Source organism: Microtus pennsylvanicus, chromosome 4 (assembly GCF_037038515.1).
Source record: "Microtus pennsylvanicus isolate mMicPen1 chromosome 4, mMicPen1.hap1, whole genome shotgun sequence".
Lineage (NCBI taxonomy): Eukaryota > Metazoa > Chordata > Mammalia > Rodentia > Cricetidae > Microtus > Microtus pennsylvanicus.
In genome coordinates this window covers 139,308,170-139,333,108 of record NC_134582.1, presented here as the reverse complement: position 1 = coordinate 139,333,108, position 24,939 = coordinate 139,308,170, and the positions used below count along the sequence as shown (strand labels likewise).

At 38.6% G+C, this 24,939-nt stretch overlaps 1 protein-coding gene across 1 annotated transcript in view; it reads right to left on the bottom strand.

Moving 5' to 3' along the window:
* Myo3a (myosin IIIA) overlaps window positions 1-24,939 on the bottom strand; it is a 195,238-nt gene that overhangs the window by 137,225 nt on the left and 33,074 nt on the right. The window contains exons 5-8 of the mRNA XM_075971112.1: window positions 13,616-13,692; window positions 8,052-8,197; window positions 5,754-5,819; window positions 1,887-2,042 (exon numbers count right to left, since the gene is read on the bottom strand). Coding sequence (XP_075827227.1) covers window positions 1,887-2,042; window positions 5,754-5,819; window positions 8,052-8,197; window positions 13,616-13,692 — 445 coding nt within the window. The remainder of the gene's footprint in view (window positions 1-1,886; window positions 2,043-5,753; window positions 5,820-8,051; window positions 8,198-13,615; window positions 13,693-24,939) is intronic.

Here is a 24,939-nt window from a genome sequence, read left to right as displayed (position 1 = left end):
TAGTACGTACTCTAAGCTCTCCTGTCTCTGCCAGGAAAAACAAAACCTGCCTGCATCTTTTGGACTTATCAAACACCTAATTTAGATCTCTTTTATGGAGCTGTAACTTGCTACTTTGCATAATGACTATTTATGTACATGTCCTATCTGTCTACTGGAGAGTCCATCAGATCTTCCTGTTAAAATCTGTTGCCAGAACTGCACCATGCTTTTGACTGAAAACAGAAAGTGGAAGGAGAGAACAGGGGTCTATTGAGATCACCCTGGGTTGTCATCATAGATGAAAGCAGTGTCACTATGGGGACAAGGAAGTAATGTGGGATGGCGTTTCAAACGTTCAAGTTTTGAGATGTTGAGTTTGAAGTTTCCTAAGACATTCACATGGAGAAGGGAACCAAACAGAACCAAACAGTAGTTGTAAGAACTACTAGAATAACATTTTAAAGTTCCATCAGCTAACGAGGACAGCAAGTGTTCCACAAGGTGACTGAGCCCCACTATGACTGTCAAAGCCTCTAGAGAAGAATTAGCTTGCCTAAGAAATGGAAAGTAAAATGGAGTCATCAGTTACGTCTCATTGAAGGAGGCTTTTATTACTTCCTATTGATTTTCCCGCTTTCTTAGCTCATTGTTCTGTTTTGTAAAATTAAAATCCTATCGGTGTCACTTTATATAGCATAAAGTCCCACACCTGATAAATAGTTGAAAGCCTAGACCAGGCACTGTAGCACCAAATGGCTGACCAAGTTTATCTTTCATTTGTTGATCCTTTGACATTTGCCTCAAAGTTGTCTGATTTGCTACCTTCAACTGCATCTAAGGGTCAAGAGGGACAATTACCATAGTGCCACAAGACAGGTAGCATTCGGGGGCTAGCAACAACTATGTATGAATAAACAAAACCTCATACGTAGTCCCCTTTGCTTCCACGAAATGTGCACAATAATGATTTATACACATCATTGTTAATCAACATGAGCATACAGAGGTCACCAAACAAAATACTGAAGCAATTTTGATTATTATATAAATATGAGAAATTAAAAATAATATGCTAACGATTAATACCACAAAAGGACATCTAATTTTAAAGCTGTTGTCATTTAACTAAATGCTGCGTTATATCTCCTAAAGAATGTAAATCATACTTTAAATAATATTTACTCTATGTCTAAGCCAGCCCCTTTGCTTTCATCCCGGCTCTCATATATTTCACTGTTGTTTTTCCTTATTACTTGACTTGCATTGTTTTGAAGAGCACAAGTTATGCATGAGTGACTTTTATCTATGCCCGTTAACTGAGGTAATTGAATATTTTTAAACATTATATTCAGTTGTAAAACTTAGATATAATTCAGGTTTTTCATAATTTAGTATGCATTTAACACTGACAAATTTAACAGTTGGAAAAACTGTTCCCCAGTGTTTGGGGACTCTATCTCAGACATGCTCATTGCACACATGAACAGTCAGAACAATTGAACAAGCTTTGGGTGATTTGTTAAGTCAGGTGTTGGCTGATGACAGACACTTCCCATATCCATCCCATTTCCCAACATTCCCCTTCCCATCTAAGATACCCAAGTTTGCAGAAAACAGGAAATAAATGAAAGCAATACCAACATATATGTTAGCACCATTTATTTGTTATAAATTATGATTTTTGTTCTGATAAAGTCATTTAAAAATGCTGCCAGAATTTTCAACAGTAAGGGGGATGGGACCTGGACTCCACAAGTGACATTTGCTTTCCATGCAAATATCCCATTAAATTCAAGTCATGCTGAGACCGTATGAGTTCTTTTATTGTAGCAATTATTGCACAGCAAACCTTTATGGAATCTTAAGACACTTTGCTTTTAAAACCTGAGATGCGGCTTAGTTACCTGGCCTTCTCTGTGCTTCCCAAGGACTGATGAACGTCAATGAATTCCATTAGTTGTTTTTGTAGCATTGCATCTTTGCCCTCGATCTGAGTAATGAATTGATGCTTCAGAAGGTCCGACACTGTCGGACGCTTTTCATAATCTTTGGTCAGGCATCTGTATTGGCAAAAAGGAATATATTACTATTAAAGAAGTTAGAGTTTTGAAATTATCATTCAGATTTTTAAAAACTTCTATTCAGACTTGATGCTTCTCACGAATGTCAATTCAAAACACATTTCAAAAACATGAGATGGCAATGTGATACATGTTTACAACAATGCCCATGTCTGTAAGGGATCATACTGTAGTGATGCCCCAGGTTACCCAATACCACTTTCTTCATTTCCCAGCAACGCATAGTGATAATCAAACTCTGTCTCCATTCCAAAGTCTCCTTTCCACGTCATTCAAGATTGGAAGCCTTAATGTTTATATAAAATTAACATAAACTCTTAAGTTTCATTTCACCATGGATTTAAGACTTTTTAATCAATAGATTTCTGGTAACTCAATAGAAAGTTAAGCTGCTAAGAAAATTAAATTTTCTTAGATTTCATGCCAGTAGGTATTTCAGGAGGTCATGTGGCAGATATTTCAGTGAGTAAATAATACACCTGTGGACAGGATCAACCATGGAATATTCATGAGGAAGGACAAGGCTAGTTAAATGTTCTTGCCTGTGATGGTATCACACACACACAAAAGCATTTGAATAAACATGGAATGTTTATTCAGCCTTGGCAGCTGTCTTCAAATATTTGTAAGAAGGATTTGACCAGTTTTTAGTGGTCACTGAGGGCTAAAATCCCTTGATTATTTGGTAGAGAAGATTCCAGGTCAGTGACACTCTGGTGCTTGTCAAGGTAGGATGCATTGTACTGAAAGCGTACTGTTCATGAAGGATACAAGCACCACATGAATGGCTCAATGTGCTCTAAAATCTCTTGACCCTGACATATAGTATCTCCATGGTGAAAAATTGGACCATTATTTGTGGATATCAAAATAAATCAATAAGAAAAAACGAGCAAACAGAAGCTGGGTCTGATAGTATAGGATCAAAATCACAGGACTTCAGTCAGGCTACAGAGTTGAAGACCATACTGGGTAACTCAAACACTATCTCAAATTAAAACATACAAACAAAAAAATACAGTACAAAAAGGACTGGGGAATGTAGTTCAGTGGAGGAGCATTTTCTTAGGACACATGAGGCCCTAAATTCAACTGCAGTGCCTCAAAACTAGAAGGAAAGGAAGAGGAGGAGGGAAGGAGGAGGAACAGGAGGAGGAAGAGAAAGGGGGAGCAAGAGTTTGAAGAGGAGAAGGAGGGGGTGACAGCAAAGGGGAGGAGGAGCAGCAGCTGCCACCCAGTTCTTGTCTCAGTCAGTGCCATCAGTAATCAGCGTCACTGATTCTCTCCCAAATTGATAATCTGACAACTTATTTCATTAGGCTAACCAAAAGCCTTCCCTAGGGATGCTAAAATATGCTATGGAATGAGGTTGGTGCTGTCTAGAAACTATCACAGGTGCTCTTCGGCTTCATTTGATTTAACAGAGAGAAGCAGTTTTTACATCTATAGCACTTTTGCGTATGTACTAAGAATAGTGACAGATTATTTTATTCAAGCTCGGCTTTGCCAAATAGCCGATGCCTATCTGGCTCTGCTAGACTCAAAAGTAGCAGTGACAGGGAAGGCGACCGTGTTCTAGGCTGCTTATTGTCCAGCGAGACAGAAGGACATCAGAAATGGTAAGCCCAATAAAACTGGAAGTGTCACCACTGGGAGAGGCACAGAACAGCACATAGGATGGAATACTAATCACCCGGGAAAGATGGGAAGTGAGTCTCAGGCGGAAACTGAGAAATGAGTCAGTCAAGCTGAGATCCACCGAACATCTGAATCAAAGACACTTGAAGACAGGATGATCACTGTGGGACATATCAGCCGTATCAGTGGCTTCCCCAGAGACGTGAGGAATGATAGGATGGCATGCAGAGCAAACGCTTATGGTACCTTGGGCATGGAAACTTTTAAAAGTTATCAACCATACAACTGTCACCCACATTCAGAGGGTCTAGCTTGATCTTATGCTGGTTCTTTTCTTGTCCAGCCAGAGTTGGTGAGCTCCCATTAGCTCAGGTAAGCTGTTTCAGTGGGTGACTTCCTCATGGTCTTGACTTCTTTGCTCATATTCTCACTCCTCCCACTCTTAAACTGAACTTTGGGAGCTCAGTCAAGTTCTCTGATGTGTGTCTCTGTCTCTGTTTCCATCAGTTGCTGGATGAAGGTTCTATGGTGATATTTAAGATATTTATCAGTCTGACTATAGGGCAAGGTCAGTTTGGGCACCCTCTCCTCTTTTGCTTAGGGTCTTAGCTGGAGTCATCTTTGTGTATTCCTGGGAATTTCTCTAGTGTCAGGTTTCTTGCTAACCCTATAAGAACTCCCTCAATTAAAGTATCTCTTTCCTTGCTCTCATCTCTGTCCTTCCTCCATCTCGACTATTCCATTCCCTCAAGTTCTCCTCCCCAATCCTGTTCTCCCTTCCTCTTCCCCTTCTGCCCTTGCTTCCCCCCATGCTCCTAATTTTGTCAGGTGATCTTGTCTATTCTCCTTTCTAGGTGAATCTATATATGTTTTTCTTAGGGTCCCTTTATCCATTTTTCGGTTGAGGGGTATCTAAGCTGTTTCCAGGTTCTGTTTTTTACAAAAAATACTGCTATGGACATAACTGAACAGAGGTCCTTGTGGTATGATTGAACATCCTTTGGGAATATGCCCAAGAGTGGTATTGCTGGATCCTGAGGTAGGTTGATTCCCAATTTTCTGAGAAACTGCCATAGTGATTTCCAGAGTGATTGTACAAGCTTGCAGTTTGAGTCTCTCATCTTTAGAAGAATACATGGATTTATTGGCAGGAACTCCAGCAACAGCCATGTGCCCTGGCTGCATCTGCAGAGTGGATTAGCACATCAAATCATCATCCTTCCTCCCATTCACAACAAGGAGTCATTGCTTACCTTCTTTCTTTAAGGTAAGAACCCTAAAAATCATGGAAAACGTCAGTGGGTGTGATTTTTCTAAATGGCTGATCCACTTTTAATTGTGTAGAGACAAATCACTTCTTTTAAATAGCTATCAAATGACATTGTTCTCTAAATTTCAAATGCATAAGATGCATCTGAAGATGCACTGATTACAATGAAATATCCCTGGCTGTACAGTAAGAATCAGTGATGCAGACAAATGAAGGGTTAAATAACTGACTGCATAGGTAGTAGACATGAGCAGGTGGGAGAAGCAGAGGGCAATGCCACAAAGGCATTGGACAGATGAACGTGTTTCTGGATGATAAAGGGTCCTTGGAAGCCTGCTTACAGAGAGGTGAATGAACTTGACCCAGAGATCATTATTTAAGCAGGAGTAAATTCCTTGAACCCTTAGCAGATAATAAAGATCCTCCTCTCTCTTTCTTTCTTTCCCTCTCTCTTTTCTTTCTGTTTTCCCTCCCTCCCTCTCTCCTTTCTCTGTCTCTGTCTCTTTCTCTCTCCCTTTCTTTCTCTCTCTCTTTCTTTCTGTTTTCCCCTCTCTCTTTCCCTCTCTTCTCTCTCTCTCTCTCTCTCTCTCTCTCTCTCTCTCTCTCTCTCTCTCTCTCTCTCTCTCTCAGGAAATGGTAGAGACTTCTGGAGACCCTTGGAGCTGCTTAACAGTTAAGAAATAAGAGGAGGATTCAGATGCCAATGGCCTCTGTTCACAGCATTCAAAGCCACAGAAGGCTGGTATTGCTTCAGTTTTATTTCAGACTCTATTGCTACTCACTTGCTAATGAAGTCATTGAACTCTGCTGACCATAGCTCCGGCTGCCTTAGTTTAGGGGGAGGATTCCTGGAAAATAAGAATCAAGGTTGGAAGTTGGACATTGATCAGGTGATGAAATATGAAAAGCAGCCTGAGATCAAGGAATTACTGTGGTCCCAGGTTCTGCCTGTACCATCAAAGATTGCCCCCTTTCTCATTTCCAAGAAAGATAATTAGCTATTAATCATTCTTTATATAAAATGACAGCTTCCTAGTTTCTCTGAAAGCATTTAATGTATAACCCATTTTCCTGCTATGCTTATTATTTTCTCCTAAAGACTCATCTGGCTTTTACCTGAAATCCCTAGGAGAAAATGCCAATATTTATCAAATACTAGGGGAAAGAGTTTTCTCTCTGAGTTCTACAGAAATCCCCGAGGAACAACCATGGTGCACAGAGGACTGGGACAGGTAGCAAGCTGCAGCAAGAATGGAAGAATACCTCTCGGAGCTGTTCCTTTGTTTCTAGAAACATGGCAGAAAGCACGAGTTTGGATGTGACAAAAGCAAAGAACTGGAAAATACCATTAGCGACAGAGCTCTGAATGCCACTTAAAAGATTTTGCTATTAATTCCTTTTGTCTTTTAAGCTGAACAAATCTTTCCTTTTTGGTGCATCTGTGCACACAAAGGAGCAGCACTTGACAGTGAGGCTGCTGTGACTCCGTAATCAAGCAACATTGATCAACCATGATGGCTAAATTTGCTGAAGTGCCGCTTTATGTTAATTCTAACAGCTCTTTGTTTCCATCAGGGGATGAAAACACTTTGTCTTTAGTCCTGCATTGCTCCTTAAACAGCTTGTAATGAAATTAATGTACAGTCGGTACAGGCTCATTAACGCCAACCGCAGCTATGCACGTAACGGGATCACATCAACGCGCCTTTCAGTTCCAAGGACCAAGATTGCTGAACTGCACTTTTAAAAGATTGCTTTTCTTCAGTCAATAATTTTATTTTGTTTCTTGTCCACTGATAATTTTTGTGGTGAGCTATACTGAATTGCTTTGTGTATAGCGAGGTTTGATAATTTCACAATACCCAAAACTGTAGGCTTTCAGATTCCCCATTTCAATATATTTCTTCTACCAGTGTTCTCAGGGTTCCATTTTAAAGCCACACTAGCAGTAGAAATAACAGGAAACAATTAGCACGAAGCACTTTGCAGAACACTCAGTAGACTAAGTGTCACCCTGGCACGACAGATCAGTGGTTGCCATTCTTCCTGTTTGTATTCTTATTATCAAGATGACAACATGGAGTTAAACATGGTGGTTTATAACAAAATTAAAGTGGCCTTGGGCATATATAGTTTCACCTTATATGCTGAATGACTACAGAAGTTAGAAAAAACGTATTTCTGCTATATTTGAAATTTTAATGAAATGTTTTAAGCTGTATACAGAGGATTTTTCTCGTTCTTCTAATTTGTTTCTACCCCATGCCAAAAAAGCAGCACGTTTTATAAAACTTGAGATACTGGATATTGAAAAGGCAGAATGATGTAAATATCATAATTCAGAGTTACTACACAGGAAATTCCAAAGTAATAAACAACTTGTAATGTGTGTTGCTAGAAACATTTAATTATACATAAACAGTTCCAAAGGGATCCCCTTGAGAATGAACAATTATGGCGGCATTATTTCCTTAGGACTACAGCATTCAGTGCCCCACCTCCTACTCCTGGTATGGCTTCACGTGTTGAAATCATAACCTTTGATTAATAGAGTGCATAATTATCGACTATCATGTACCACTCTCTCTGTACCCCTGACAATACAAGCTCTGTGTGTGTTTTCCTTAGAATTAAGGAATCAGAAAAAATCTTTACGATCTTTAAGAATAGCTCACCTATTTTAAGATGGACAGTTTTTTCATGTTGGTTTTCTGAGACATCTAGAACTTACCAGCATATGCTTAAAATAATAGAGAAATTAGCCAGCTGTAGTGGTACAAGCTGGTGGGAATATATTGAAGATAAAAAGACCAGATGGTTAGTTCAAGGGTAGCTAAGGCTACACCTTTAAGGTGGTCATCGTAGTGTATATCTGTAAGCCCACCAGTGGAGATGAAGCAAGAAGATCTGAAATTTAAGGTCAGCTTTAGCTATATAGTGAATTCAAAGACAGCTTAGGTTACATGGGACTTTGTCTTTAAATTTTCCAGAACACTTCTGAATATTTCCATGATGAGAAGTCAGTCACAAGAAAAAGAAAGAAAATAGGTCACAAATCTTGAACCTGCTGGTTACCAGACCTTGGTATTTTGAAGAGTGCTCTCATGGGATGCAGCTCAGCCAGTGGAGGGTCTCCATCACCAAGTTCAATAGCTGTGATACCCAGGGACCATGTGTCACATCTAGCATCATAAGTGGTATCTAATTGCTGTTCACATGCAATCACCTAGATGACAAAAGCAGAAAAGGAAAGTGTCAAGGTTTCAACAAGCGAGCAGCAAAATGTTCAGAGAAAAGTCCAAGTGATTAAACTGGTTAAGTTGAAAGACAGTTAAAGATAAAAAGCAATAATTTAGAAGGAAAAGGAATCATATAAATAATAATATTTTTATTCTGAGCATAGATAATAAAATAGCAGGTTTGCAAATGTATGAAGAAAGGGCCTATGAGAAGAAATAGTTTAGAAACTATATCAGAAAGAAGAAAGGAATGGTGTCCTGTGTGGAATGGGATCAAACACACAGCTAATGACTGTCAGATATTTGTTTAATAAACAGCTGAAGAGGGTAGGTGGCAGCCACCCAGCAGCAAAGAAAAATAGATCCCAGAGAACTGAAAGTGAAGGAATCAAGGGAAATCAACTTAAGGGCAGTTTAATTAAATAGCCTTTAACCTTACTGGCAATTAGAATGCAAAAGCACCCTGGGATGAATGAGAAAAATTTGGAAGAATGCAAATGGCTTAAACCATTAATAAGAAAAAAGTCAACTCAATAAAAATAAACACCAATGGAAAGGTACAATGGCTTATGGAATCACACTAGATTTTCAAATTGCAGTCAACTGCCACTAACCAAATGTGACAGTCAAAAGAATAAGTGGAGGAGAATGGTTTTGCAATATTGTAATAAAATTTCCTTCATAACACTTCTAAATGTGTAAGAAGCCTATAAATCAGTAGCTCTCAACCTTGCTAATTCTGTGATCCCTTAATACATTTTCTCATGTTGTGCTGACCCCCAATCATAAAATCATTTCATTGCTACTTCATAACTGTAATTTTGTTACTGTTATGGATTGTAATGCAAATATCTGGTATGCAGAATATCTGATCTGTCATTCCCTGATGTGGCGCTTCCCTCTGTATCTTGTGAATGTGTTTTATTACCATTGGTTAATAAAGAAGATGCTTTGGCCTATGGCAGGCAGAATAAAGCCAGGTGGGAAATCTGAACAGTGATGTAGAAAGAGCAGGCAGAGTCAAGGAGACCCCATGTAGCTGCCGAAGGAGAAAGGCACTGGAACCTTACCAGTATGCCACAACCTCATGGTGATACATAGATTTATAGAAATTGGTTAATTTAAGGTGTAAGAACTAGCTAGAAGTATGCCTGAGCCATCAGCCAAACAGTGTTGTAATTAACACAGTTTTTGCGTGATTATTCACATCTGGATAGCTGAGAAATGAACATGCAGTCTCTGTTTACAGTCCCGAAAGGGGTCACAACCCACAGACTGAAAACACTGGTACAAATGCTCATTGTTAGCATTAATGATTACAGAAGGGAAATTCAGCTTCACATGGTGAAAAACATTCATTATTATTATTTCTTTTATTTTTGAGATTATAGTATAATTACATCATTTTCCCCTTCCCTCCCCACCTCCAAACAGTCCCATATAACTTTCCTTGTTCTCTTTTAGATTCATGGCCCTATTTTTCTGTTAACTATTTTTACATGCACATATGTATATGCATATACACATATATTCCTAAATATATAAATACAACCTTCTCAGTCTGCAAAATGTTACATGTATGAATGTGTTTAGGGTTTTAGATAACCAATTGCTGTGCTCTTTCTGGGTAAGACTATTTCTCCTGCTCCCAGCATTCCTTAGTTGCCTGCAGTTCTTTGTGTGGGTTTGAGCACTTGTGGAGGCCCTGCCATCCACTTTTGCATGTCTATTGTTATCCTTGTTCAGCTCATGTTAGGCAGTCATGCTGGTGAGAGATTGGGTGGAGGCTCTGAAATTACTAGAGGCACAATCTCACAGCAAAATCCCTGTTCCTCTGTGGTGTGGGAAATCCTTCTGTCTATGTGTTGCTTTTATTGATTGATGAATAAAGCTGTTTCAGCCAGTGGCTTAGCAGAATATAGCTAGGCTGTGAAACTAAACTGAATGCTTGGAGAAAGAAGGCAGAGTAAATAAGTCATGTAGCCACCCACAGGATACAGATGTGCCAGAACCTTGCCAGAAAGCCACAGATTAATAGAAATGGGTTAATTTAAGAGGTAAGAGCTATCCAATGAGAAGCTAAAGCTAATAAGCCAAGAGTGATTTAATTAAAACAGTGTTTGCGTGATTATTTTGAGTCTGTGAAGCTAGGAACAAATAAGTAGTCTCCGACTACACCTCTGGCTCTTACAATCTTTACACCCAGTCATCTGCAATAATCTCTGAGCCTCAGGTGCAGGAGTGTTTTAGTAGATGTACCCAAAGGGTCTGGACTCCGTAACTATGCATTTTGATTGGTATGCTTTTCTGTAATGGTCTCCCTGTCTGTTGCAAGAGAAAGTTCCTTGATAAGGACTAAGAACTACAGTTATCTATGGGAATGAGGACAAATACTTAAAATAACCACTATTTTTAAGCATTATTTAGTATGTGTGTGTGTGTGTGAGAGAGAGAGAGAGAAAGAGAGAGAGAGAGAGAGAGAGAGAGAGAGAGAGAGAGAGAAAGAGAGAGAGAAAGAGAGAGAGAAAGAGAGAGAGAGAGAGAGAGAGAGAGAGAGAGAGAGAGAGAGAGAGAGAGAGAGAGAGAGACCATGCATGTATGAAGTTCAGAAGACAACTTGCAGAACTTTTCTCCTTTTGCCATGTGGGTTCCACAGTTTAAACTCAGGTCATCATGCTTCATGACAAGCTCTTTTACTTGCTGAGCCATCTTACTGGCTGTTGGAAACCATTATTTTTAAAAAGTTTCAAATTTTGTGAATGTCATCTCACAAGACAGAAATTAATTTTGAGGGTGATGGTAGCTTAAAGCCTCACCACTTAACTACAGTATGGAAGTCTCTGTGGGACATTTCTCATTGGTGAATCCAGCAAACATCAAAAAAATCCCTGTGAAAAAAAATTTAAAAAAATTTCTGTGTGGGCTTCAAGAGTTGAGTTGGCATCTTTCATATACACTGTTCGGGAAAGACTACTTCTTCCTGACAAATGAGTCCCCTTAGAGCTGGCACTGAAAGCCATAACAGTGAATATCTGAATATAAACATATCAGTGCCCTTTTTAAAAGGTAAATATTGATAGGTGATATGTGGGTAAGTGACAGATGATAGAAAGATGAATACTTGATGGAGGATAGATGATAGGAAGATGAGAAAACGGCAAAGCGTGCTGTCTTTAAAATAGAATTAAAATTTGAAATGTTAACCAAGAATTTCACTTTCCAAGTGGTTAATTTTGAAAACACCATGACGTTTTTTAATGATGAGCATATTGTATGTGTTTACCTGTTTCCTTCTAATTCTTATAAATGTGTCATTAAATGTTTTGACTACCCCGGTTCCCTGGACACAGGGCCTCATGCATGCCAGGTAAGTGTTCTGCACAGAGCAGCATCTCCAGATCAGCAGAAACGCTATTACTAACAACATGGGGCATGTGGGATAACATGCAGGTAGAAAGCTGTTATTCAGAGCGTGCTCTTCAGGATCAGAGAGCACATATAACAGAGAGAAGAGAACAGGCACAACGTAATGACAACAAAAACGGTGACTAGCAGTCACATGTAAAGGACTGCTTCTACTACAGGCAAGCAAGCAAATGTATAATTGTGATTTTGTAACTACAAACTAACATAAAATATAAAGCCTAAATGTTTCTCATATAACACTACAATCATCTTATGCTTCAAGTATGAATATATGTAAATAAAGTACAATATTTGGCACAGAATTACATTTTTATTGACTTCTCACTTTTGTAAAATTTAAAAATACTGATGTTTTATCAGAACAAATTCTGAAGAGGCTCTTATTTCAGATTTTTTCATTGACTTTTGTGCTGGCTTTTGCATGACTATGACTTCATTTCTTCACAGATGTGGTCCCAGTTAAAAGGATTTTAATTTATTGGAGCTTCAAAAACACTTATTAAAATTGTATCCTTTTCCTATATGTTATTTTTTAACTTTTCAAAAATAAGTAATAACTGAATTAATAGTTAAACAGAAATAGCATACCAGGATTTCATTTCCAAACAAATTTAATTGGAAGATTTTGCAGTATTAATGTAGCATTTGAACAACTTCTCCCTTTGCTGCCTGAACATCATATATAAATAGCAAAGCTTTCCCAATAGATACAAAGAGTGTTTTCAAAACTAAGTGCTCTTTATTGATCAATATAATTAAAAAGATTAAAAACATTAAATAAGGGCTGTTGGGAGAAGGTTTAATTCATGAACTTTCAGATGCTTTAGGAGTTTATCTACCAGTCCCCTAAGGTAATAGTGAAAAAAGTCTACTACAGTTGCACTTAGTTCCTAGGCTGGTGATTTAACATAAGAACTCATCACATAGGTTGACGGACCTGAATCTAATCTAACAAGGTCAAGGGTTTTCTTAAAATGTTGAATATTATTTAAAAACAAAATGTAGCCAAATAGTGGGATGTAAGTGAGGGCATAGTGAACCACAGAGCTAGACTGCTCCATGGGTAGAAAGAAAGGTTAATGGGGATCAATCTGCCAAGGTTATCTTTTGGTGTGTGTGTGTGTGTGCTTGTGTGTGTGTGTGCTTGCGTGTGTGTGTGTGTGTGTGTGTGTGTGTGATGGGGTGGGGCAGAGATAAGAGCAGAGGGAAAGGACAGACGAAGAGCATCAGACTGAAGACTGTCATGGCTATCTCTCAGGAGCAGAGAAGATAGCAAAAATGGTGTGTGTATGGGGAGGGGGGTCTTGCTAATTAAAGGGGTTATGTTGTGGGAGGAGGGCAGCTTAGCTGAAACAACCTGGGAACTAGCATAGGGCTTTGATCTGTTGGAGACTTGTTTGAGTTAATAGAGAACCAGATGCCTTATCCAGATTTGGGCGTTGTAGGATCCAACAGGAAAGTAATGGCTTTCCCCGGCAAACAGAAACCCGCTTCACACTGTTTCTGAAGATGCTAAGTGTTTACCGGGTCAGAGTCCTGTCTGAGGTGAGCTAGGATTGAGGCCACTTTTAGAGGCAATGCTAGCCTTCAGAAGAATGAAGGAAGAGGATACAGAGACCCGATATCAAAGCACCAAAGGATAATAAAGGACACGTAGTAATAGCAATAAAGAGTAAAAATAAAACAGCATGCAAATATCCAGACTACAGATATATGCTTGACAAATAAAAGTAAATTTCAAGAAAAATTAAGCCTTTAAGCAATCTCTTTACCTCACCCGATTTGCTTGCTCATCTTTCAATTTATTCACGCATTCCTTCACAGCAAGTTTACCCAGAATTCCCCTTGTTCCTTCTTGCTCACATACAAACCCCACATTAAAACAACAGAGAAAACCTTTTTTGTGGTATGTTCCAGCACATTTAGGGAGAAAAAGCACGTGTGAAAAGGAGAACTTGTCTCCTTCAAAACTCTCTGACCTCAGGAGCCATCCAAAATGGCGTTCCTACGGAGGTGTTGAGGCGGTGCCGGGTGCTGCTGAGCTGTGCAGACACACCTAGAGAGGAGAGAGGAGATGGTTTCCTGCATTAACCACTCATGTAAGAGATTCTAGCTGCTATGTTCTTACAAATTCACATCAGAAGTCTGTTCCCTCAGAGCTGCCGCTGTACTTGAACCTTACCTTTAAGGAGCCCAATCAGGATCTCTATCCAAAATACAGATTGGCCCTCCTGTTTTTATCTTCCATATCCAAATTCTATCCAACTGCTAGCCTTGCCTGAAGGCTTAACTTTCTTCATGATGGCTTCTGTCCTGCCCAATTACAGTGCTCTCTACCTTTTCTGATAGTCTACATGGTAAACTATTTGTATCACATAGTTTGACTTGTATTTATTATTTGAATGGTGTTTGTCATCATCTTCCTTCACCTGAACAAATTCTATTGAACCAAAGAATTTTTCTATAAGGTTATATGCCCATAGAAGTTGAACTGAAAATACATATACAATTACTTTGCTAACCTTGTTCTAGTTAAATAAATCATCTGACTGAACGTTTCAATTTACCTTCCTCTACCTAAACCAACACCTGCACTAACACCTGCTCCTTTTTAAAATTTAAATTTATTTTTAACTGAATAAAACCCCACAAAATTATGCACATTTATGAGAAACCTCATGATGTTTCAATGTACACACACACACTGCAATGTTTAAATAAACTTAAATGTATCTATCTCCTCTGATGGCTAATGTTTCTTTATGTTGATTAAAGCATCGACAGCTACTTCCTCTTGTTTTCTGAGACACACATATCATCGTACACTCCTCATTACCATCCAGTTAGAATCGTTTTTTTTCTTTAGAGAGCTTACAAACTATAATAAACATGTTTAGCCGAACGCTCTGATCATCATTCTACTATTTCCGCCTAGTTAGAAATAACTCCCCTAAACTTCAAAACCAAATGTGGATTACGATCTCTCCATTGGCGTTCATAAATACTCCTCATGCAGATGCCTCCTAGGATGTGCTGCTCCTGGCCTCTGAGGGACTCCATCTAGGCCTTAAGTTTTCACTCTTTGATGTCCCTGCTTAGTCAAGTCCTCTCCTCAGTGAGTCCCAAGAAGGCTGCTCTCTTGCTGCTTATCTGAGGAGCCCAGCAGAGGAAAGTATTAATTGAGACTTTATTCTCTCAAGATAACATTTACTTTTTACTGTGAAATTAAAAGGCCGGATTTGGTCAAATGGTCACTTCTGCGATAGGATTCTTGACTAGTCTGGGAGGGACTAGGCTCTGGTTCTATGTCAGTTGCTTCCCTTGGAACTTGTAGAACTGGATATAAATATGGTCCTAATTTAGTTTCTTTAAAGCTTGCCTGCAAAATATTAACTATTAGAGAATATCATCTTTACTATATATTTTTTTTCAAATTCCAGGGCAATTATCTAAAGAATTCTTAAAGTTCATCATCAATATTTCCCAACAGACCATGTGAAAAGGACATTAACCCATAATACATCCTTTCCAAACTTCAGCCTCTACCTCTGTTCCATACATTTTATAAATGGGAAAAATTAAACATAGCTCTAAGCATTCTATTTTGTTTCATATCATCTATGAACTAAAGTCTGTGTAATTAGATTGGATTGCATGATAGTATAGCAATTTATATAGATGGAATTTTAAAAGAAGTTTTAATTTAAAATGAACATAAATTTTCTAGAACTTACTCTAAAGGTATTTGATCACTTAAGAAAAGCTAAGTTATAGTTAAGCCTTGCTTATTATTTTTGCCTCTATTTGATAAATATAGCTTAGCAGTTCAAATGTCATTTAAGTGATATATAAAGAGAAAGAGAATAAAAAAAACCAAAAGGCCACACATAACAAAATAAAAATCAAGGTTTGTTCCTAGTAGGAAAGCGACTTTTTAAGCTAATTAACATTTTTTTCTAGGCATAAAGATTATGCCAGAAGAAGTGGCATTTTTTGGTAAGTGGTCACATCTGAGCTAAAGTTGGAATTCATACACAAAGCTGGCTTTCAAGGAACATCCTTCTACACGACACAGAAATGTAAATGGGCAGAACGCTAAGGACAGAATACAGAGGCATGGCATATGATGGCATTCCATTATGTTTCTTAAAAAGTGAATTATGAATAGAGACACTTAAGAGGGCAAAGTATTAGAGTTTAGCTGGCAGCAAGAAGGTTCATTCCCTCCTGAGGTCCAAAGTAGCCACATTCCTAAATTCTCCCTCAGCTCCCTGAGCAGCCAGTACTGTCTACAGCATCCTGGTTTAACACTGGTCAGAGTTAGTTTATATTGCTTAGAACAAAGGAACTCTAAATTTAAAGTCCCAGGGACTTTAGATCTTAAACAGCAAATTGACAAGGACAATAGGCAATTCTGATTTTTTAAGGCTGAGAGGCTCTGTGCTTATAGGAAACTGTACTACATTTCTAGTTTATATTCATATGGCATTAAGGATTTTCTGAGGCAAACAGTTGGCCTCCAAGGGTTCTGATCAAATAGCCTGAATGATTAAAAAGCAAATCTAAATAGGGACACTGCCCATAGAAACAGAGGTAGTTCTCTCTGCTGACAGCTATTTTAAAGGATGCCATTACAATAATAACTGGACAGAGGAATAACTATTCTTGAATGTGAACAGTAGTTTGCACACACACCGGTGTTGCTATCCCCTACAAAGACCACTGGCAGGGCTCAAGTGACAGACTACAACACCCTTGGAGACTCTTGCATCATTTGGTGTCATCAAAGATCTTTAAGACAAACAAATTACGCATCACTCCTTCAGGGGCAAACTGTGATAAACAAAGAAAACACAAACACACAAATAAGTGAACAATACAACTATGTCAGAAAGGTGTTCTTGAGAATATGAGGTGATTGTAACATTAAAAACAGGAGCACATCCCATTCTGATACAGCAGGACCCAAGATGGCATTTGTTAGAGCCCACATTCGAGATGCTTCTCCAGTTCCCATTATGCCTCAATATCATTTCACTCACCAAGATTCAACCCCACAGACAGCTTGTCAAAGTCTTACTTCCGGTGAATGAAATAAAGCTGAGCAGAAGCAGTTTTTTTTTTTTTTTTTTAGGGTGAGATGCATTTTTACTCACCATAAATTCCTGCAAGAAAAACAGCTAAGAAGATTAAAAGCACAGAACTCTAAATAATTGGCGTAAATTACTTTAAAAAGCCACAAAGAACTAAAGCATGAGTTCAGTAGCCCCAGGAAGTAAAAGGATTAGGAAAGACAGTTTGTCCAGAGAGTAACAAAAGGAATTAGTCACCAAAGTGAATAGTTACATAATCATCTCAAGAGAGAAGACGCTGAAGGGTGGAAAATTCCAGGCAGAAAACTTAGGATAGGGAGACATTATGGAAAGGAGCAGGAGGCCAAACAGAGATCACGCTGAACAGGCAGTAGAAATCCACTCAGAATCACAGCCACAGGGATGCGACACAGGTTTATGCTAATGATCTCCAGCCTTTTGCTTTGCTGGGGAATTTTCAGACTATTCTAGGCCCAGTGAAAAAGCCTTGCTGGCTGTTCCGATTATACAAGTCCCACATCCAGGAAGAGAAATGCATAGGATTTATGCCGGTGTTCAGGAATTTCTTCAGGGTTTCAGAGAGATGGCAGAAATATCTAATTTGTTATTTCTAGACAATTTTAAACAGACATCGTTAAAGCAAAACTCTAAACAACAATGATAAAACTGAATGAATGAGAGTTGAATTAAAATATATATGTATGTGCATATATAATTTTATAAAATATATTATATAATATATAATTTTATAATATATATAATTTTCACTGTAAGAGACCATAAAATACTTTATACCATCTAAGAGTATCATTCTGCAGTTGAGGTTAAGGCAGTGCGGTGGTTACTGTCTAATTGATGGGATTATGGTGCAAAGATACTTGGTCAAACAATATTGTGGATATTTATGTGGAGGTGATTTTTGGGTAAATCAGCATTTACCCTTATGGACTACAATAAGATCAAGCCTCTGCAATGTAGGTGGGCCTTACTCAATCAGACTATGGGACTCCCCCAACTCTCCAAATCCCTACTGCTGCCATAGCTTACGCTGAAAATTTAAAGCTGACCAAGAGTCCCCAGCCTTGTAAGTAAATCTGTGAAATGAGTTCTGTTAGGTTATAGACATTCTAGCCACAGCTTTAAGAGAACCAAATGTAGTGTCTTGGGGAAATCAGACCACACCCCATGCATCTCTTTCTGGAGGGTTAGGAAGAACCTCTGCTGTGGCTTTGGAGTCCTTCCCTCCCCGCTACAGCTACAAGGTCAACTCTATTGAAGCCTAAAACTAACGGCAACTTTCACCTAGTGTTTCCCTCTTGAACTTCTTCCTTTTTGAAATGGAAAAAATGAAAGCCTAGAACTTTCAGAAGTACCCAGGGGCTGGGAGTATAGTTCAGGAGTAGAGTGCTCCTCTGTCTTACACAAGGCCTGCAATCTGATCCCTAGCTGTGGCAAAGAAAACCCAAATGAAGACAAAGGTGGAGACTTAGATGAGAAAACAGATAACAGACTTGAAACAAGCCTAAGAAGATTTTATGTTTATATTTCAGGGTGACCCTTGGCAGAGAGACGCATGCAAAGTGTGTGTGTGTGCACGCTCACCTCAGCAAACCCTGGGAAAGGAAGAGTCTGCTTTTCAGAACTTCTATATCACCAGACATAAAGAACCAGCTTCAGTGGCAGAAACAAATCTAAAGGCATACAAAGGACACAGGGAATAATGGCAAAGAAAAAAAAGCATGCCTGAGAAAGTACAGAATGACGATGGGCTTGCTAAACAAGGGCTTTCAAACAGGACTATCCAAATATGCTCAGAGAACTAAACAAAGACAGAAACACTTGGGTCTCAGTGAAATTACAGACCAATTTTTTAAAAAAAAGTCTAAGAAGAAATTCATTGTGATAGTTAATTTTGAGTGTTAAATTGGTTGAATTGAGAAATACCTAGAGTAGTGGTTCCCAACATACGGATTGAGACTTCTTTGGGGGCCTAAGACCATTGGAAAACACAGATATTTAAATTGCCATCCATAACAGTACCAAAATAACATCTATGAGGCAGTAATCAAAATAATTTTATGGTTGGTGGTCACCACCACATGAAGGATTGTATTAAAGGGTCACAGCATTAGGAAGGGTGAAAACCACTGCCCTTTAGGATTTATGAGGTCTCTCCTTGGGTTGTCTGTATGAGTGTTTCCAGAGAGGTGTAAGTAGAGAGGGATGTCTGGATTAAATGTAGGTGGCATTGTAGTATGGGCCACAGTCCCAAGCTGGATAGAAAGGTCAAAAGGAGACAGCAAGTAGGTTGCTAGTATTCCTTGCCCTCTGCTTCTTGGTCTATCTGGGTGTGAGGATTCCTCCCTGTATATTCCTGCCACCATGTCCTCTGCTGTGCCTTTACCACCATGGGTGTGCTTTTAAAATGTAAGCCTGTTTCTGTCGATATTTCCTCAAAGTCATGAAAAAAGAGGAACTAAACACACTCTTAAGTGGCAAGATTTAAAGATTTGAGCAGGTATAAGAATCAGTCAGTTTGAAGGAAGACAACTGAAATTTTCAATCATGTGAACACAATGAAAGATTGTGGTGAACAGAGCCCAGGAATTCATGAGATGCCTTCATGGAGACACACAGATGCACAGTTGGATCCAAGGAGAAAAGAGAAAGGGGAAGATTATTCAAAACATAATGACCCAAATGTTTTCAAATCCTATGGAAGACAAATACAAGCACATATAAAAGTCAATAAACTGTAAGTAAGGGGAGATAAAGGACACTGCCCTGCCTCCCACCTCCACAAAGACTGTCTGAGGCAGAATTTTGGAACAGAATGAGACAAGTAACTTCACATAACGGACCCACAACAAGATTGGGAGTTCATCTCTCTGCAGGAACAGTGAAGCCAGAGTTAGTGAACTGAAATGGTTAGAACTCTCTTATTTAATAATTCTATATCTTCTAAATTATCCTCCCCTAACAAGGGAAAACTTTCAGATATTCCCAGATCAATGAAAGTTGGAAGGTTTCTTGTAGGAGCCAACATGAGTTCTGCTTCTTGTAAAGACCCTAGATGGTGACCCAGAGGTCTCAGCAGGCACGTAGTCTGAAGGGAATTTTGGTTTGCTTTGTTGTTTTGCTTGTTGTCACTATTCTTAGAGACAGGGTCTCACTACTAAACCCTGGTTAGCCTGAAACTTTCTTTGTAGACCAGTCTGACCTAGAACTCACAGAGATCTACCTGCCTCTACCTCCGCCTCCAAATGCCAGGATGAAAGGTGACAGCCAACTCACCTGGCCTTCCATTTTTATTTTGACCTAATCCCAGAGTTAGTGAAAAGTTGGCAAAAGAGATACAAGATTTTCATTTCATTTTTGTTTTTGTTTTTTTTTTTAATGCCCTGCCTCATTTGGTAGTAGATGGCCCAAAACAATGTCTTTTCCATCCTTAAATAGTCTGTAATTACTACAAACAAGGATATTCCTGCTTTGTAATCATCAAAATTGTTAGGTTTTAACTCATAAATTCTATCATGTAATCTACAAACCTTGAGTTTCAACAATGCTACCAAAACTGCAGCAAAACCTAAATGCACCCAAGATCATGTTCTTCTCTTCATGCGTTGCCCTTCTCTGTGATCTGCAGTCTGGCCAGCTACTCCATCGTTCCTTGAATCTCAAAACCTGCACATTTGTCAAATTTTAAGCCTGTTAGTTCAGAGACTATTCCCCAGTTTGAACTGGTGGAAATTATGTCATGATTTCAGCTTTGGCAGGAATACAATGGATGTGACACAGGGCTCATCCCGTCAGGTCAACTGATTTCATTCTTCCTGTGATCAGCCATGTTCACTCTGACTTGATTGACACCTGTCTGTAGACTTCTCCTCCCAAAAATTTCTCTTTTACCTTTTTGCCTAATAAACACTTTGTGGGCAGGTATGTCATGTCTGAGACTACCCTAGTTTTATTCAAAATTTGACCCTTTAACATAGACATCTATTGGATAAATTAATTATCACTATGGTGAGAGATGAATGATGATTTGGAGCTCCACCATTCCTTCTGTCTTTATCTGTGATAGGAGGTTTTTGCGTCTCTCATCTATTCATGCACATATGTGTGCCAGTATGGACTAATGGACTTCTGTTTTGTTCAATGGATTTCTATGGTTACAACATTATTATCATTTTAATGCTCAAATGATCGCAATTTTGATGAGTGGCTCTTGCTCCAAGTTGATATCTGTGTTCCTTTGACATGGGTCCACACTCATTGAGAAGGTTTAACATTTGGACAAGGTAGGTCCCCGGCTATCTGACATAACCCTAAAACAATTCTTCCTCTAAAGGAGCTGACTTTTGCTTAATTGGGAATTGTTATTTTTAAACCAAATCCAGACGAGACCTGAGCTTCTCATTCGTGGAGATGATAAAGAAATAAACACATATACGCATTTCACAATACACATTCTTTATTTTAAGATAATGGTTTTATTTATTCTTTAAAATTTTCCTATGTTTTGATCCCTTCCCCCAGCTCCTCTCAGATCTTCCTCACCTCCCTAAACTTTATATTCTTTCTCTTAAAAAAAAATACACGAAAGCTATCTAATCTGTATTGGTTGACCTCTCCTGAGCATGAAGCTTGTATTATTATATTTGACACCTACACATATATTTATCTTTCTCCACATTTGTAATTCCTTTCTAAATCAGGCAGAAGTCCTGGTTAATTTCCTGAGGATATCAAGGCTGCAGTCTCTAGCCCCCACCTCCACCCCTATGCAGATGCTGCATCCACCTCACTTTAGGCCTGAAAATCCACTTGACATCATCATGGCCACCCCTCATAGATGCCCTTCTTCTTCCACTTGGGAACCCAAGACCACATCCTATGGTACCATAACTAACCCCCTCCCAGTGCGGACACCTTCCTGACCTCTGTTGGGACCTAAATTGGGTGAAAAGTAACAACTTTCCAGTGCTTGCCTGTCCCACCTACTAATGGTTCTTTCTGAATGCTTAGGAAGAAAGAAGTCTCCAAAGTCAAGTGTGCCTTCCTCATTTGATCCTAACAAGTGGCTTATTAACAACTTCGCTTTGACCTATATTACACACTAGGGATTTAATATAAAATGGGGCATGTGGATAATGAGAGATTTAAAGGCATAAACTACTCTGTCATAAGAACGATGTCTAAGTAAATCACGAGATGTCACCTCATGCTCCTGTGCCAAAATGCTAAGTGTCCTATTAGAAAGGACATTCCCCAGGGAAAATTCCATAAAGAGGAAGGCTGCGGGCTGTCTTTAAGCCGAGTCTCATTTTCAGTTTATATTCTAGATAAGGACAGCTTTTTCAACATTAGCTGACCTGCCTAAAGAAGTTACCTCCTGGGAGCTCATTTTGTTTATTGACTGACCATGCACTCATCACCACTGATGCACCTCATTAAAAGTTTTAACCAGCTCACTAGTCTCCTAGCTCTCTAAGGGGTCTGGTGGCTTTCCACAATTGTATGTCTCCCTTAACCACAAAAACTGTTCTCAGACAGACTATGCTTATGGTTATTGCTAACAAGCTAAGTCCTACTTTTGTATAATTATATTTCTTAATATTTAAAATAATACCGACTTTGCTGTAGTAAAAAGCTACTTATTAGAAACATAAAAGGACACCTGGAAATTCTTATTTCATAATGGAACAACCATTTGAACTAGTGTCAGATAGTTACTGTGCCTATAGTAATGTACAGGAGATGAAATGTAAATATCCTTATTTTTAAATAGGCTTATATTTTTGAGCAATTCATATATGAACACTGCATTTACATCATCACTATTGTCCGTCACTCTCCTAGTTTTAACTTCTCCTCCCTTCCAGTTTCACAGTTCCTTTCATTATTATTGTTACATGTATATGTATGCATATATCCATGTCATCATTATCCATCATCGTCATCATTGCCATTTTATGTCCTGGCAATGCTTAAGCATGCATGGACAGCCCATTTATGCCAGGTTTCCAGTTGTTCCTATCCCAGGCAGTCTTAAATGCTTGTGTTATTGTCATAACAAGGTTCCCCAGTCTTCCTTCATACTGTCTATCCAGCATTTTTGGGGTCTTCCTCTTCATCTTATCCCATGCAGTCCTCCAAGCAGTGCTATCTTCTGGTACCTGTCATCATTCATTCTCATAACATGGCAGAAGGTGCCTTTGCCATATCTTGTTTTTTTTTTGTAGATGGAGATATTTCTCAACGTCATCATTGTGCAGTCTATTTCTTCGTGTGATGCCTAGAATCCTCCTGAGACATGCCATCTCAAACACATTCAGCCGCTGCTCTGAGGAGCGTTTCATTGTCCAGGTTTCATAGTTGTAAAGAAGTCAGCCCAAGACAACTTGTTGTTGTCGTTATGTCTCTTAATGACCAAACCTTCCTTAGTGCCTGGAATGCTATATGTACACCTGAATACATAACCTATAGAATTTATTTAGCTTTGCCACATGTAAAAGAATGAAAGTAGAAGCATATCTATCACATAGCACAAAAAATCAACTCCAGATGGATCAAAGACCTCCATGTGAAATATGACATGTAAAACAACTCGAAGAAAATGTAGGCACTACCCTCCAAGATACAGGCATAAGAAAAGACTTTCTGAATAGGATCTATTTGTACAGGAATTAGGCCAATGATTGACACATGATTCCTCATAAAATTAAAAAGCTTCTGTAAAGCTAAGGAAACAATCAAGTAAGAGGAAGCCTAGAGAGTGAGAGAAAAATCTTTCCCAGTTACGTATCTGTCAGAGATTAAAATCCAGAATATATAAGGAACTTAAAAGACAGAGTCAAGAAAACACATGCCACAACTAAAAACTAAGCTGTGGGTCTGAACAGAGAGTTCTTAAACAAAAGGAAATAAAAATGGATAAAAACACATCTAATATGTGTTCAACACTCTCAGTAATTAGGAAAATGCAAAATAAAACTATTTTGAGATTTCATCTTACTCTGCTTGGAATGGCTAAGACCAAGGAAACAACTTGAAAACACATTGTTGAGGATGTAGGGGAAGAGGATCAACCCCTCATTCACTGCTTGTGGGATTGCTAACTGGTACAGTCACTCTGGCAACCGGCGTAGAGAATTACCAAAAAGCTAAAAGTAAATCTACCATATGATCCAGTTACAGCACTCCTTGGCATAAACCCTAAGGACTCACCATCCTAATCCACATATACTTGTTCACTCATGTTGATGTCTACCCTATTTTCAATAACTAGGAAATGGAGATAACCTAACTATCTTCCAAAAGATGGAGAAGGCAAATGTGGTACATATACACTATGGAGTAATACTCATCTGCAAAGAAAAATGTCATCGTGGAACTTTTAGGTAAATGGATGGAAGCACACATATTTTACTGAGTGAAGTTACCCTGACCCAGAAAGACAAGCAGTGCATGTTCTCTTTTCCTGGTGGTACCTAGTTCTGAATCCTTAGATCTAAGTATATGACCTGACTAACAGCCACTATCTTCAGCGACCCTAATGAGCTCTGAGTATACTTTAGGACGCAAGAAATTAAAGTAAGATTTATTCTAAATCCTATTGCTCCAAGAAGAATCCATCTCAGAAAATTTGATTTACTCATCAAATGAGGATGTTGCTCTTGGGTTTGATATTGTAGTTTGTGCTTTATTACATCTTATAATTTCTTCTTTCAATGAGAATTGTTACATATATATACCTACCACCTCGAGTTTGTAATCATAAAAAGCCCTATGGTCCATTTTAGAGAACCAAATTAGATATCCGCTTACCATGGAAAATGTTTATGTATAAACAGTATCATACATGCAAATAATGTGCCTTGGGCATTGGACACCAAGAGCACATTTAATAGACAACTGGCCCTATTTTCTGATGATCGCTGAAAGTCTACAAACAAAATAATCTAAAACCAAAGCTCTTGTTTTGTTCTTATCCATGTATTTGTAACGATGTTTAATACAAGGTTACCTAGGGCTGGGAGCAAAGTTTAACACAGTGCTTTTCCAGAAGATACAAGGTTTAAAACTCTAAACAAAACAAACAAATAATCAAACAAACAACACAAAGAGCAACTACCTTACTTGTAATCTAGCTATAATATATATTATTTTAATAGACTTTGGAAAATACCTCTGAAAATACGTTTGTC